At 42.8% G+C, this 16,993-nt stretch overlaps 1 protein-coding gene across 2 annotated transcripts in view; it reads left to right on the forward strand.

The window, feature by feature from the left end:
- The window catches only part of Qpct (glutaminyl-peptide cyclotransferase (glutaminyl cyclase)), a 38,473-nt gene that overhangs the window by 15,589 nt on the left and 5,891 nt on the right, over positions 1-16,993 (forward strand). For both annotated transcript variants that reach the window (NM_027455.3, NM_001316729.1), the window contains 4 exons: positions 3,179-3,457; positions 9,988-10,164; positions 11,973-12,072; positions 14,253-14,369. In NM_027455.3, the coding sequence (NP_081731.1) occupies positions 3,179-3,457; positions 9,988-10,164; positions 11,973-12,072; positions 14,253-14,369 (673 nt within the window). The remainder of the gene's footprint in view (positions 1-3,178; positions 3,458-9,987; positions 10,165-11,972; positions 12,073-14,252; positions 14,370-16,993) is intronic.

Consider the following 16,993-nt stretch of genomic DNA (forward strand, 5'->3'; position numbering starts at 1 on the left):
TAGTTCACAGAGACACGCAGTCATGACTTAAGAAGACTTTTGGCTCTGGAATCCTGAGGACTTGATCCAAAGTCAAGTTGTAGGTTGACTTTGCAGTCACAGGGTAGATGCATATCTCTATGAGTGCTTTTGGAGAGAAAGTATTTTTGGACAGATGTGTCTTAAAATTTACACTTATGACCCTTGAGCAACAAAGCCCAAAGTGACTATTGAATTTAAATTTTGATCTAAAGAAATAACTTATTTATTAAAAAAATATATTGAAGGCATTCACTTGTGGGCATTTCAGTGATTTCCAGTGTAGACATAGAAAGTAAACTGAGTCACAAGGATGGCAAATTTTCATGAGGGACAGTCAAGATCCTTTTCTAGGAGAGACAAGCTAGAGAAATCAGGGATGCACAGAGTGTGGAAAGTCAAAACTGAATTTCTGTGAAAGGTATGTAGGTATTGTTATTGTTGGTGTACAGTTACCAATGGAGAACCCTGTGTGGAGTATGGTCAGCTTGGATCCCCAGAGCCTTGTGTAGAGATAGTCTAGAAAAGAGTTAACTGGAAAAAGTGGCAGGGCCAGGACCCTCACAACAGTGCATTTGCAGATTTAGTTGCACACACTGGAGAGTCTACTTCCCCAGAGCAATCCTGATCTGCGGCTGACAGCACCATTTCTCAGATACCCAAAATTAGAATTTACGCATAACCCCATCACACCTAGGACCAAGTACTAACGTTACCCCAGAATAGCTTCCTCTACTGCCTCACCCAGAATCAGAATGCCAAATGGTAGTCTCTCTAGCCTGACCCCTCATCACGCCTGGAGGCCCAACCTTTGATCCCTCGGAGTCAAGCGTGAACTGCTGCTTAGACTTTAGGAATATTGTGATAAAAAGCAGTGGTTTGGGAAATCTCCTTCAGAGCCTTCTGGTGGAGACATGGAGCCTAAATAAATCTGAAAGCTCAAGACACCACTGAGTACTGGTGTCCTAATTTCATCCTGGTTACTAAGATAAATGAAAATATTTATTTTGTATACAAAAAGGTTACTTCAGAGACAGCTGTTTGGGGCTCTTGGTGATATCTTTCGTGGAAGTCAGTATACATAGGAATGTTAGGAGTCATTGCCCAGGGTGGGGGAATTGAGTTGAGGAATGAGGTTCTGGGTGAAACTTCTGCACAATGCTAGCAGATAACCTTCAACAGATCCTTTAAAATCTCAGTGCATCTCCCTGGCTACCATCGGTGGTAAGAAGCCATTTTATGGAGCAGTTTATCATCTGGACTCCAGATGTGCTGGAGTTAAACAAAGTCTAGGGATAACTCATTTTTTTATCTTCTTTAGAAAACCTCGTCGTAGATGCACAGCGATCTCCCTCGATAGTGAAACAATGAACGATCTGTGTCATGTGATTTTATGTATCCTCATCACATTAACTCCCATTTTCTGCTACAGTCAATTCAAGTTCCCTGCGGTAGAACACTGTGAACAAAAGCACAGTATAGGACTTGTGGGGAATAACAAAATAAGGGAGCTGGTTGTGGAAAGGCTCTAAGCGTTTCTTTTGATGAATAGAAAAAGAGCATGTCTGTAGAGTAGCAGCTGTAAAGCAAGGTAAGGGATGCAGAGCGCTGTCTGGGTTAAAGTCTACCAGCCACACACAACAAAGGGATCTGTCTATTTGGCTTTCTCAGGGTCGATGGTGTGCCGCAGAGCCTCCACCCACTCTGTGTAAGTTTCCCCTCTCCTTGGAAGCCTCCTGCTGGAATTTGTGCAAAGCTCTCTGGGCCTGTGTGTCATGTTACATCAGCAGGCTGTAGGCCACACAAGACTTGGCCAGAATAGAAAATCCTGTATTTCTTTGGGAGGAACAAAACCCTCCCATTTGTTTCCAGCTATTGTGAGTTATTTGCTCATTTATCTCAAGGTCCCTCCTGTCTAGATGTTAATGGTGGGACAAACTGTCAGTGATTCTAATGGCTCATTTGTGATCTGAGGTTTAGGAATGTGTTTTAATAAGGCACCTTACAAAGATGGAAACAACACTGGAGGGAAACAAAGAAATGGAGTGAGGAACAAGTCCAAGGAAAAATAAGGACAGGAAAAAAAGAGCAGAGTGAGACAGTGTCAAGCTCATTCCAAACTTCTCAGGTCACACATTTTACATCCCTAAGGAAGACACTGTCAGTCTCTGTCATGGTGGGCCTTTCTTCCCGATTCCTGCTACTGTCCCCATGCTGCCTAGAAGGTCCAATGTGTCCATGAGGCAGTGCTGAGAGATTTCTCTGAGCTTCAGATCTGGACCTACCTTGGATACAAAATGAAAGCTGGGATGAGAGTTGCTTATTGATTCTTACTGTGGGTAGGGTCTGACCGTATACCCATCTATCCGTTGCTATGGGGACTTTCCCTACAGCCCTCAGTAGGTGGGTGCTCATATGTTTCCCCTACTACTCTGGAAGCATTTCAGGGCTTGGAGAGCATTCTGTGCACTTGGCACACGTGCACATACGCCCACAGCTGCCATTTGTGATTCTTCGAAAGCTTGGAGTGGAGGTTTACAGATCTGCTATGCTTACTTTCTCAAAGAGAGCACCCCGGCTTGTTACAAATGTTAGAAGTAGTCTTTAGGGGCGCTGAGCTGAACTTGCTCCCTGAGCTGTAGATGTGCCCATGACAGATTGTTAAGTAAAGTAGGCTGCTTTCCCTGCAAAAGAACACACTCCTCTTTCAAATATACGCGCTTGTATGCTGGTGAGGTTTGCACAATCAAAGAGAAGTCTGTAGAAAGATCCCCATCAGGTTGCTAGTGTTGGTAAATATTGACAACTGAACGGGATGAATAAGTAGGCGAAAGGTTAGGACTGGGGGAGACTAGTCTCTCCTTTCAACGAGAAGCTGCTACTAACTAAAAATAACAACTAGTAGTAACGTTATTACTATCAGTAAACATGCAAGGCATGTCTGCCGTTAATCCTAGTGCTTGGAATGAGGAGGAAGGAGGATTACCATAAATTCTGTGCTAGCCTGGGGCCTGATCATGCCGCCATTTTTCAGTCCAGCCTGGCCTGAATGTTGTTCCAACAGCAGCAAAAGAAGGCATCACATTCGAGATGTAGAGACACAGCTAACCAATGAAAACCATTTTTTGTTTGTTTGTTTGTTTATTTGTTTTTTGCTCAGCACATCATGCAACGAATTCAGAGACTTCAGGCTGAGTGGGTCGTGGAAGTTGACACCTTCCTGAGTAGGACTCCCTATGGCTATCGGTCCTTCTCAAATATCATCAGCACTCTTAACCCGGAAGCGAAACGACACCTGGTCCTCGCCTGCCACTACGACTCCAAATATTTTCCTCGATGGGACAGCAGAGTGTTTGTGGGAGCCACGGATTCAGCTGTGCCATGTGCAATGATGTTGGAACTTGCCCGTGCCTTAGACAAGAAACTCCATTCCTTGAAGGTATCTGCTCTCTTCTTGTTGACTCCTAGGGTAAAACAATAAACAAACAAACAAACAAACAAACAAAGACAGCATCAACTCCATGAATTTGGGAATCCTTGGAGTGGGGAGGTCATTTGGAAAGCAAAACTTTGGGGTGCACTTCAAAATAATTTGTTAAAAAATATGAAATGGAGGAAGTATTATTTGGAAGAGCACATGATTTAAAGTATCTACCATGGGCAATAATTCACAGATAGATAAGGGTGGGTTCATTAACTGATATATATTCATACCTGGTTATATATTAAATTGGGAATAACTTTTTTTTTTTTTGCAAATAATGAAATAAGAGGGAAGCTGGTGATGGCATATGTGTGTGGATTATGTTTTCTATCAAGTCATGCTTACTTCTTGTTTACACAGCTGAGAAACATCATCACCTCCTGCTGGGAGAGAGGTGGGCTCTGGAGTTGGGGGGGTGCATTATGGGAGATCTTCAGTGTGTGGGGAATTCAGATATACCAAGATGAAAAGCAGAAGTGTGCTATGGTTGTAGCTGTGAATCAGGGCTCAGTTTTACACAGTGTAGCAGAGCTTCTGTTATGCCTGCAGCTCAGAATGCGTTTGGGACTCCCAGGTTTGATTTCTGTCTCTGTGTTCTTAAGGGTGCACGGGGTAGGGTGGGGGTAAGTGGGAGGGAAATGCTAGCCTAGATGAGGACATTTTATTCTGATACTGCTCATAACCAAGTAAACATGACAAAGTGAATACAAAAACTTGGTTCACAGGCAACAAATGCCTCCCCACTAGCCGGGCCTTTAGTTTTTGATACAATAAGTGTAAAGAAATGAAGGGTTTATCTTGTAATGGAAGTAATAGAGATATGTGCTTCTGTTTTTGCTGGATATGCTGAATTTGAAGAAAGCAAGGATTGTTTGTACCCCCTTAATATCCTTTTCACAGCTGTGTTGTTTTTCTGAGCCTTCTGGGATGGCTTTGTTTCAGGCCCTGCCCTGCTTTGAACTGGTAACCATTCCTGAGGGAATTCACAAGCCGGCATGCCCTTTTGGTGTTTTATACTTAACGTTCCTAACAGAAAGACATGGGCGGGCGAGGCGAGACTTAAAGACACATTTCTGCTTGTCACAAATAAATGTACTGCTCCAAATGAGACAGCACAGCCACGGAGCAAGAGGTGGAACCAGAGTGCTTGGTACCAAAGCATTCTGCGCATGCCCAAAGCAGAGAGATGCCTTCCGACCAAGCCCGGCCAGAGACCTTTTGTTCATGTCCAAGGTAGAGACAATAAGAGGTAGTTTTCATTTCCTTCAGGCATAAGGCCACACGGATCTCACTGAAAAGTCAGCAGTCAGATGACACCTAAAGGTAGCGAAATGACTTACATTCATTCATTCCATTCTCAGCATTAATTTATTTAGACTCCTGTGAATACTGATTCGAAGTCCCTTGTGGCAAGCTGCTCTTTTGTTTCTTTTTACAGCTGGCAGGAAAATAATCATGGTCTGCAACTTTTACTAATTTAGCTTTATACCTGGACACCAGGAGGATCTTTGCGGCCTGGCAGTTTTAGTATTTTTCTTTTCAGTGATTGGGTTGAAGCCAAGGCCTCCTGCATGTAGGTAAATGTTGTATTGCTGTCCTACAACCCCAGCCATATATATATATGTGTGTGTGTGTGTGTGTGTGTGTGTGTGTGTGTGTGTGTGTGTGTGTGTGTGTATGTATATATATACATATATATATATGTGTGTGTGTGTGTGTATGTATGTATATGTATATACATAAAAATTTATAATTTATGTATTATAAAATATATTTATATTTTTGTATTATTTATATTTTATGTATATAAATATATTTATATTTTATAATTATATGTATATACATATATATAAAATTTTAAGGCAGTATCTAAATAAGTTGGTTAGGCTGGCCTCTTGGTAGTCTAAAAAAGCTTTGAACTTGCAATCTTCCTTTAGCCTTCTAAGTAGCTGGGATTACAGGAATGTGCCACCAAGATGGCTTTGAAGGTTTGGTTGATGATATTATAAAGGCTCAGCTATTATGGAATCCAAAGTATCAAATTTCGTAATCTATTTGGGAGGCATTCAAGGCTAGCCTAATTTAGATTAGAGTTTCAAGCCAGCCAGGGATACAAAACAAAACAATCCACAAAGAGACAAACTGTTCAAACCCCTAATTTCTCTTTTATCTGGTACCACTCTAAAGCAACAGGGAAACTCTGTCTTTGAAGAAACTAGCGGATGTGTGTTAGTGGGAAACACAATATGGAGACAAGTGGATGTCACAGCAAAGTGGAGAGAAGTTAGTTAAATGGGAATCCTTCAGAAAGTACAGGATAGTCTCTTGACAATATCCTAAGGGGAGGTAGTTAGAGGATTGACACATTAGGAAGGCAGAAGAGAGGCGGTGTGTGTGTGTGTGTGTGTGTGTGTGTGTGTGTGTGTGTGTGTGTGTGTGTGTATACACAGATGTGTATAAGAAACGTATGGATGTATAGATTTTGAATCCATGCCAGGCAGGGAGGTGAGCATTCTGCTGGCTCTCAGGAAATTCTAAAAGAAATTAAACAGAGGGTATTTTGGACTTGGGAGGACAAGCTTTAAAGAAGGGTGATGAGGAACCCTAGGGAGATCAAGGGGATTAGGTAAATATCATGTTGGACAGTGGGGTCTTCAGGCTTTCTTCCATTCCTAGCACCAGAAAGCCAGTAGCAGACATAGGACTGGAGAATCTGTGTCCAGAGAATGCAGATGCCACAGACAAGGATGCCAAGGGAGACATTTGGCAACCTTAAATGAGAACACTGAATAGACACCAGATTGCTCTAAAGTGACTACATTAGAGCCAACCAATTTGTGTCTTCAGTGAACATTTTAGTACCTTGTTCTTCAGTACAAACAAATACCAGGCGTGGTCAGCTATTGGAGTATAGTTTCCATTGTGGAAGAAAAACTAATTATGCAAATTGAAACATGAAGTTGGAGGGGTAGGGTAGATACTGCCAGGGCAGCAGAAGATAGCGTGATGCTATTTTAAAATCCTTAGAGATGAGAGAACTTGTATTCATAAAATAAAGCAGTCTTCAATCACAGAGTAATCTCATCATAGCAAAGAGCTCTTGGAAATTTGAAATTAAAAGTACAATTTTCAAGAAAGGCACTAAGAACACTGGACTCTGAAGTAGGTAATATATCCTTTTTAGAAAGGAAAAAAAAAACAAAATAAAATGATTTTTTTTTCATGGGATCATTCCAGGTCATATAAAAAGCTGTAAGAATGAAAGTGGTGCTGGACTTAGTAGAAATCCTGGAAGCTAGAAAACAATGAGGTTGGGCCTGCAACATTGTGGCATGTGTTATATACATGCATGCTCAGATGTTAGTTTGCCAACTGATGTGTTGGTCTGGAGATCAGATGTGAGAACACACACACACACACACACACACACACACACACACACACACACACACACACACACACACACACTATTCAGAATAGGTATCCAAGGATAGATGCCAGCAGAGATGAGAAAAAAATTAGGCATCAAGCCCTAGTGCTCTTTGATATTAAGAGGGAGGAGGCATGAAGGAATCTGTATTTTCTTCTTCCATTCACTCTCACAGTGAGTGTTTCACACTCTTCCTCTCCCTAACCTGCAGTTCCTTACCTTGCCCATCCTCACTCCCAAGGAATAGCCTTGACTTCTTCTTGCCAGTCTCATTAGCTGCTAAGCTCCCCACGCATGCATTGAATTCCATCTCCTGAATGAGGGAGGCAGAGCGTGTTCTTCTAGGAGGCAAATGGAAGGATTTTACCCAGGACAGAGCATCAGTTATGCTGGATGCTGTCAGTAAGTCAGGGATGATAAAGACTGAGAGCTGATCTTTGGATTTATTGATGTGTAGGTCGTAGGTGTGCTTGACACTTATGTTTCAGTAGATGGAGGAGATGAAGCCTGAAGGATAGGCATAAGAACAGACCTCCTAGAAAGCCTGGGGGAAGTTAAGATAGACGTTCCAGTGATGTACCTAAAAGTGACAAAATTGGTAGACTAGGTGTTGTTATTATATCTATTATTATAGTTTACATAACTGTTATAACTATGTTCAATGTATATCTAAGAGAGAAGGCCTTTTTATTGGACAAAAAGGGTGAGATGTTGTGGATTTGATTTAATGCTTACATTATGGCTTCCCAAATTACACAGGGATTCAAATGTCTACTGCCAATGGCTGGGCTGGGAGACAGAGGCGGGACTTTGAGATTCCCCAGGCAAGGAACTCGAGGGAGGAAGAGAATGACCACTGCTGAGGATGGAGAAGGTCCCCACTTGAGAAGTGTAGGACAGAAAGACAGAGACACTGCCAACATGTAAGAGTCAGAGATCATGGCCCAGGAGGACTACAGGCCTGGGTCTGTGGCAGCCAGGACAGAATATAACATAGGTTTTAGCAAGTGATAATTCAGGAATATTGGAGGGGAGAGTGTGTTAGCTGTGGGGAGGTTTGGAAGTGCCCAGCATTGAGCTGTTTAAGACATATTAAAATAAAAGGCTGTTGTGGTGTGTGTGTGTGTGTGTGTGTGTGTGTGTGTGTGTGTGTGTGTGTGTGTGTGTGTCTTTCATTTGCAATTCCACAACATTAGGGTGGTAGGAAGAAGTGTGTGCGCACCCGCTGGGATGTTTGGAGAGAATTAATTTATTACCACTTCAGGGGGACATGATTTATTTGGTAGAGCAATGGCCTTGCATGGTTCAGGCTTCTGGTTCAACACCGAGAATTTTAAAAAATGGAGCTGAAGAATAAGACTGAGGAACACTGCATATATAAAATCCTTCCAGTGAGTTAACAAAGATAGCAAACCCGCAGAACTATCGAGCAGTGGCAGAACACCTGATGTGGAAGAAATGGCGTATGCTAAAGCAATGCCCTTGAGCAGACAAGAGGAGATGGAATTTAGTGCATATGTGGGGAGACTGGCATCTAAGGAGACTGGCAAGAAGAAATCAAGGGCATCACTTGGGAGTGCGGATGGGTGGGCTGGGGAGCTGCAGGCTAGGGAAAGGGAAAGTGTGGAATACTCAGGGTCAGTCAACAAACCCAGAAAATATAGCACAACTGTGTTCTGTGTGTATACAGCACAGTACAGAAAGGCTGTATTAAAATCTGTGCTCGTGGATTTTAAGTTAGCAAATAGCATGGTGGTTCATTTTTTTTTTCTAGCCGGGTTTAGCATCTTGAGAATAGTCACAGAATAGGTAGAGAATGGCCCTCCATGTTATTATTATTTTGTTCCATGAAAGTGTGATTATGAAGAGAGGCCAAGGAGCTGACAGTGTACTTAGGGGAAGGACCAGAAGGATTACCAGAAATTGGTCAAAACTGGAGTAAACGGGGTCATTATAGGAGTGTAGCTGTGAAGAGGTGAGATTAAGTGGGCTTGGAAGATTTGAACACCAAAAGGACTATCTGTACCGGAGAGTCATAGCCCGATTAAAAACTGTAAAGCTTTTCGGTTTTCTCAAATAGTGTCTCTCACAAAGCCTTGCTTGATGTCCCAAGGGCTCCATCAGTCAGTCATTCCTCCCAGCCTTCAATGGATGCAAGCTTCACACTTGAGCCCCTTGGCATATTACAAACCATACTTATGTATTTGTTCTCTTTCTCCTAACCTGCCAAATGTATAGGATCTCTTAAGAGAAACACTATAATTATTCTGTTTGTGTCCCTACATTGTTCCTAGGGCAGACTCTTGAACTTAGGTCCAATAACGAATTTCCAAGTCCGGTAAGGTGAGGAGAAGGTACCCAGTTGTTTTAGGTTGGGTTCCAGGGAAGCACATTGGGAGGTGGAACATCACCTGTCCCATTCAGGTCAGTGATTAGGGAGTGGCCTTGGATCAACTCTGGAGGCAGGGAGAGGGATGAGACAGGATTAGGAGGAGTGAGCCATGAAGCTGCAGTGCAGGTTTTACAGCAGCCTCAGCTAACTCTGGAGAGCTGTGGAGGTGGTGGCCTATGGAGAGGCTCAGGTGTCTGACTAGGTAGTCATGGGAGGTTCATCCCAGGAGAGGCTACAACTGGGGCAACCCATCCACCTGAGGGAGAATTCAGTGGCAGGTCACAGTGCTCGTCACAGCAGTCCTACAGTGTAACAGCTTGTTAGGGAGTACGTGCAAGACCTTTTGTTTTGGAAGCAGTATGATGGGGTTTGGGTTGGAACTGGTGTCAAGTAACTTCTGGCACATCTTCCTTTGCCTGGACCTCTTCGCTTCTTGGAACATCTGCCTTTTGGCCCAGTTACTAGGAAAGAATGTGAATTTTTAATTGACTGGAGCCTATTTGCTCTTTGTTTCCACTGATGATCATCATGAACCCATCTTGAAGATATACTGTTCATAGGTCTCTCTGGAGACAATCCCAGGTCAATATGTCCTGTGGTTGCTTGAAGTTAGTTTCCATTGGTTTTGTTTTACTTTTCAAATTGTTCTTTGTGTTTTACCAGGATGTCTCTGGTTCCAAGCCAGATCTCTCACTCCGGCTAATTTTCTTTGATGGTGAAGAGGCTTTTCATCACTGGTCCCCTCAAGATTCTCTGTATGGGTCTCGGCACTTAGCTCAGAAGATGGCATCAAGCCCTCACCCTCCTGGATCAAGAGGCACCAACCAACTGGATGGCATGGTTAGTCTGAGTAATTACCTTGGCTCTGTAGCTCAGTCCCTGTCTCCAGAGGCAAGGCTGCTAAGACCAAGTAAAGACCTAAACGTGCCTCGAAATCCTCGGAGCACTGTTTATGGTAGAACATTCCTTGGCAAGCACTGGAGTTTTGAGGAATCCCAGACCTAAAAAGAATGGTTCTGTGTTAGAAGCTGTGTTTGGCTGAGCTTAATTAAAATGATGTGACAATCAGATTAAGAAGGCATTAGATTCATTATGGTTTAGTGAGAGTACCGCCCCCTCCCAACCCCTCAACACTGGGTAGTGTGGAGAGAAAGAGACCTTTTTTCAGGCAGAGGAGGCTGGGAACCCCAGGACAGGGAGGAAAGAGGAATTCCCCATGTGTTTAAAGCAGTATATTGACTGCAGTATACTGATGTTTAATTTTATGTGGTAGGTTGATGTAGCATTTATGATGTGAGGGTAGAGACATTTTGAAGATGTCTTAAAATTCTGCTGTTACTAAATAGTGGTTTCAGCATCCGACCTCCATACGTTCTCCTGTGGCCTACCAGTAAATTCCCTTCAGTGACTCTCTGCCCATACTGGATCTTCACTCTGTCACCAAGTCCACACCACTCCCAGTTTAGAACCTTATGCTACCCTCGGGAAGTCATTTGTCTCTGACACTCTTCCTAAACCCTCCACCCTGCCTTCACACATTCCCGCTCTTTGTCGCCCTATGACTCAAATGAGCAACTGGTGTCTTCTAGATTCCCTAACGCTCCTCATGTGAGCATGACTTTCTTTTGTTTGCGGACAGCTCACTATGAGTCAAAAGCATGTGGTCATCATTTCACTCATTCACTCGTGCCTGAGCAACTCAGAGGGGCTTGGACAAATGAGAAGAGATGCAGATAATTAGCAGTTACTTATCAGTCCAGATATACGATCCGCAGTGATGGAAAGGCTCATCTATTTCTCAGAGACTTATCCAATCTCATGAATATGTTCCTATTTCAAACAAGCATTTTTTCCCAAATGAATGAGTATGTATATCAGTTATACATACATGTACGTATATATCATTCATGTATACCATATCTCTGGAATCTTGAAACCTGATAACATTTTTCCCGTATACATCAGGCTTCAGAGTCGGCAGTTACCCACACAGTATGTATTCTGCTAACTTTGCTAAGTCAGGAGGCCTTTATCTAGGCGGGGGTCTTCAGGAATGGAGTTCTCAAGCGAGCTGATGCTTTGTGGCTAAACCAAGCTAAGAGAAATTGGTCTAGTTGGGAAGGCTATAACCAGGAGACTTTAGAGAGCAGCTGGACTGAACTCCTTGTTTGTTACTGAAGGAAATGGCGCCCCAGTAGCACGATGCATATAGTTTCCTTTAAAGGGATGTTTCCTTACACGCTGTGTGAGTTATAGCTTATGCTCCCAAGCTCACCAATCATTACAGATTAAAGTTAAAAATGCCTAATTACAACGGCATAGATTAGACAGGTTTGAACTCCCACGTGGACATACAGCAAATGTGATCTTTTCTCAAACTGTAAAATATGCATCAAATCTCCCTTTCTAGTTTATCCTTAGTTATGCTCCTTTGATGCATAAAAAAATCCCCATTTGTCCATGTTATGTAAGCAAGGTCTACAATGTTCTCTAAGATGGTTAGCAAACAATGCCACTAAGCCCCTTTCCATTTAAAAAGCTCTCCGTGTGATTCTCGCTTGTTAAAATGTGTTAGCTTTGACTGGTTTTCTTGATGGGTCTGAAACATGCCTGGGTGACTATGACAAAGCAATATTTTTCTCTCGTAGGATCTGTTGGTCTTACTAGATTTAATTGGAGCAGCAAATCCAACATTCCCTAATTTTTTCCCCAAGACTACCAGATGGTTTAATAGACTTCAAGCAATTGGTAAGCATCCCAGTTACTAAAGAGCAAAAGGCTGTTTCTTCCTGCTGGCAAGCACTACACCTGCAAACTCACAATTTATGGTTTAAATGTACAATTTAAATAGTTAACATACCTTGCTGGCATTTGTCTTCCCCTACCAATTTGTTTATTATTCCTAATTCTTCAGCAGGCCCAGTTTAGTTTCTTAGGTGGAATTCTATTTTGAAAGGCAGATGTCAAAATACTACATGTATATATTTTTAGAAATGATGCCAAAAGGTACTCTGGAATTTCATTTCATTTTCCATCTCAAATTTGTCTGCTTCTGTTTTCTCCCTTTGTCTTTCTCCCCCAAGGACTCTGTGTGCTTCCCTTACTTCCTTTCTCTGAAACGCACACATCAACAGATTGTACCTTACTGTGATTAAAACCGATTGCACTGCCCTCGTTTGTGGAATTTACATTTTTAACTATTTAATTGTATAAGAAAAATGTACATGATGGTTAAGGAAATATAAGTATTGATAGATAAGAATATTATATTTTGTGGTACTTGGGGCTTTCTCAGTGTTCTTAAAATCCCATTATACTTGTTTCCTACTTGATACAGTTTTACCCTAGAAATTTAACAATCACAAAAATGACCAGCTATCCTGGGCATTATTTCCTTGTTTTGTCATCTGATGCTATCTTGCCATTTTGTATCAAGCAGCACATGGGTTATATACACGACTTATGTGCTACAAGACACCAGGAGTGAGGGACTGTGTAGGCCAGTGGTTCTCAAACTTCAGGACAGATCAGAATCCCCTGGGTTCATGCTAACGCGTGGATTACCAGCCGGTACCCCGAATTTCTGATTCATTAAGCCAGAGGTAGTACCAGCTGATTTGCATCTCTGCGTTATTCTCAGGTGATACTGAAGCTCTTGATGAGGAACCGCATCCTGAGAATCACTGATAGAGGTCACAGTAGTCTTTTCCCACAGAGTGGCCAGTTGATATACTTCATCCTACTCTGTTGGCATATTCCGCTTTAAGCCCCCCACATCTCTACATGGGCATTCGCCACACACCACCTGGATCTATGAACATCTGCATCTGAGTTTCCAACACCTTTGACTCCTTTTTCTCTTTCTCTTTCTCAATCTCAGTTGTTCTAGTGAGCATCTACTCTTTTTTTGGCATTAGCTACTTGGTCTCTTTTAATCTTTTTAAAAAATTGGTTATTTTATTTATTTACATTTCAAATGTACTCCCCTTCCCAGTGTCCCATCCACAACCCCCCCATTCCCTCCTCTGCCTCTATAAGAGTGCTTCCCCCACCTGCATACCCACTCCAGCCTCTGCCATAGCATTCCCCTACCCTGGGAGCCTCCACAGTACCAAGGGTCTCCCCTCCCACTGATGCCTGATAAGGCAATCCTCTGCTACGGATGCAGTGGGAGCCATGTGTTCTCCCCATGTGTACTTTTTGGTTGGTGGTTTAGTCCCTGGGAGCTTTGGGGGTTCTGGTTGGTTGACATTGTTGTTCTTCCTATGGGGTTGTTAACCCCTTCAACTCCTTCAGTCCTTCCCCCAACTCCTCCATTGGGGTCTCCATGCTCAGTCCTATGGTTGACTGCAAGCATCCGCATCTGTATCAGTAAGGGTCTGGCAGAGCCTCTCAGGGGACAGCTTTACCAGGCTCCTGTCAGCAAGCCCTTCTTGGCATCAGCAATAATGGTTGGGTTTGGTGTCTGCCGATAGGGTGGATCCCTAGGTGAGGCAGTCTCTGGATGGCCTTTCCCCCAGTCTCTGATTCCATTCTTTGTCCCTGCATTTCCTGTGATCCTTGGTGTGTCAAGGCACCTGGGAGTTGAGCTTCCTCTGGGTGTTGTAGGAGTGGGTAGTGAGCCAGCGCCCCAGGTTTGCTCTGGGCACTGGTTCAAACTGGAAGCTGGAATCTTAGAGGTTTTCACCAGCACTGTCAATGTCATGTGTGCCTCTCTGTCTCTATTCTCCTCTACTCCAAAGTATAGATAGGTGCAGCTTAGACTCTTACTGTCATAGATGTGGCTATGTTTACTGATACAGATCTAGGGAAGAATTCCATGTGTGATAAGATTTCAAGCTCCCTAAATAAGGATGTATTCTGAGTCTTGATCAGAGAAAATTAGATGTTCATCTACTGTCTACTGATGTTCATCTTGCTGTCCACAGAAAAGGAACTCTATGAATTGGGATTACTCAAGGATCATTCTTTGGAGAGGAAGTATTTTCAGAATTTTGGCTATGGAAATATTATCCAGGATGACCACATTCCATTTTTAAGAAAAGGTAACTGTGTGTGTATTGTTGTGCATTGTGTTTTCTCTACTGTGTCTACTGTAATTATTATATTTTATGTGCATTTTGAAATTTTAAAAATATTATTTTCACATTTCTTTTTCTGGTTCTTTTTTATTATATGTTAATTGTATGTAGTATTTCATTATGACATTTTTATAGATGTATATTGTTGCGGCCGCCAGCAGCTCGCAACATGAACCGTTCGACTGAGAAGGCTACTCGAGCTGTAAGAGAGGAATCTAGACGGGGCGAAAGAAGAAATGGAGCTAAAACAAATTCATTCTGATCAAAGCTCAAATTTTATTGTTGCAACACTAGTTATAAAGGAAGGGGGAGGGGACCCGATTCCCGCCGAATAATCTCTGGTCCAGTAGAAAGGTGCACGTGTGTGGCTCCGCAGGTTCTAGCAGTGGGCGTGGCAGACCGAATGAGCAGGAAGCTCCACCCCTGAGCAAGCAGGTTTCAGGCTGGGGGAGGGGAGACTACAGTATATAATATAGTTTGATCATATTCCTCTCCCTTTGCCCTCTCTTTTTTTAATTTTTCATTTTTTATTACATAGTTTCTTTATCTACATTTCAAATTTTATCCCCTTTCCCCATTTCCCCTCTGACCCCCCCCATCCCATTCCCCCTCCCCCTGCTCACTAACCCACCAACTCCTGCTCCCTTGTCCTGGGATTCCCCTACACTGGGGCATCCAGCCTTCACAAGACCAAGGGCCTCTCCTCTCATTGATGTCCCACAAGGCCATCCTCTCCTAATATGCGGCTGGAGCCATGAGTCCCCTTGTGTACTCTGGTTGGTGGTTTAGTCCCTGGGAGATCTGGGGGTACTGGTTGGTTCATATTGTTGTTCCTCCTATGGAGCTGCAAACCCCTACAGCTCCTTGGGTCCTTTCTCTAGCTCCTTCACTGGGGACCCTGTGATCAGTCCAAATGGTTGGCTGTGAACATCCACTTAATATTTGTCAGGCACTGGCAGAGCCTCTCAGGAAACAGCTATATCAGGCTCCTGTCTGCAAGGTCTGGGTTTGGTGACTGTATATGGGATGGATCCCCAGGTGGGACAGTCACTGGATGGCCTTTCCTTCAGTCTCTGCTCCATACTTTGTCTCTGTAACTCCTCCCATGGGTAGTTTGATCCCCCTTCTTCTTCTCCTTCTCCTTCTCCTTCTCCTTCTCCTTCTCCTTCTTCTTCTTTTGGTTTTTTGAGACAGGATTTCTCTATATAGCCCTGGCTGTCCTGGAATTCACTTTGTAGACCATGAAAGACCAAAGTATCCACACTGTGGTCTTCCTTCTTCTTGAATTTCATGTGGTCTGTGAATTGTATCTTGGGTATCCTGAATTTCTGGGTTAATATCCACTTATCAGTGAGCGCATACCATGTGTGTTCTTTTGTGATTGGGTTATCTCACTGAGGATGATATTCTCTAGTTCCATCCATTTGCCTAAGAACTTCATGAATTCATCATTTTTAATAGCTGAGTAGTACTCCATTGTGTAAATGTACCACATTTTCTGTATCCATTCCTTTGTTGAAGGATATCTGGGTTCTTTCCAACTTCTGGCTATTATAAATAAGGATGCAATGAACATAGTGGAGCATGTGTCCTTATTACATGTGGAGCATTTTCTGGGTATACGCTCAGGATTGGTATAGCTGGGTCCTCAGATAGTACTATGTCCAATTTTCTGAGGAACTGTCAGACTGATTTCCAGAGTGGTTGAACCATCCTGAAATCCCACCAGCAATGGAGGAGTGTTCCTCTTTCTACATATTCTCGCCAGCATCTGCTGTCACCTGAGTTTTTGATCTTAGCCATTCTGACTGGTGTGAGGTAGAATCTCAGGGTTGTTTTGATTTGCATTTCCCTGATGACTAAGGATATTGAACATTTCTTTAGGTGCTTCTCAGTCATTTGGTATTCCTCAGCTGAGAACTCTTTGTTTAGCTTTGAACACCATTTTTAATAGGATTATTTGGGTCTCTGGAGTCTAACTTCTTGAGTTCTTTGTATATATTGGATATTAGCCCTCTCTCAGATGTAGGGTTGGTAAAAATCTTTTCCCAATCTGTTGGTTGCCATTTTGTCCTATTGACAGTGTTTTTATCCTTATAGAAGCTTTGCAATTTTATGAGGTCCCATTTGTCAATTCTTGATCTTAGAGTGTAAGCTATTGTTCTATTCAGGAAAATTTCCCCTGTGCCCATGTGCTTGAGACTCATCCCCACTTTCTTTTCTATTATTTTCAGTGTATCTGGTTTTATGTGGAGGTCCTTGATCCACTTGGACTTGAGCTTTGAACAAGGAGATAAGAATGGATTGATTTGCATTCTTCTACATGCTAACCACCAGTTGGACCAGCACCATTTGTTAAAAATGCTGTCTTTTTCCACTGGATGGTTTTAGATCCGTTGTCAAAGATCAAGTGACCATAGGTGTATGGGTTCATTTCTGGGTTTTCAATTCTATCCCACAGAACAACCTGCCTGTCACTGTACCAGTACAATGCAGTTTTTTTTTGTTTTTTTGTTTTTGTTTTTGTTTTAATCACGATTGCTCTGTAGTACAGCTTGAGGTCAGGGATGGTGATTTCCCCAGACGTT

The sequence above is a fragment of the Mus musculus genome, chromosome 17 (genome assembly GCF_000001635.26).
Source record: "Mus musculus strain C57BL/6J chromosome 17, GRCm38.p6 C57BL/6J".
NCBI lineage: Eukaryota > Metazoa > Chordata > Mammalia > Rodentia > Muridae > Mus > Mus musculus.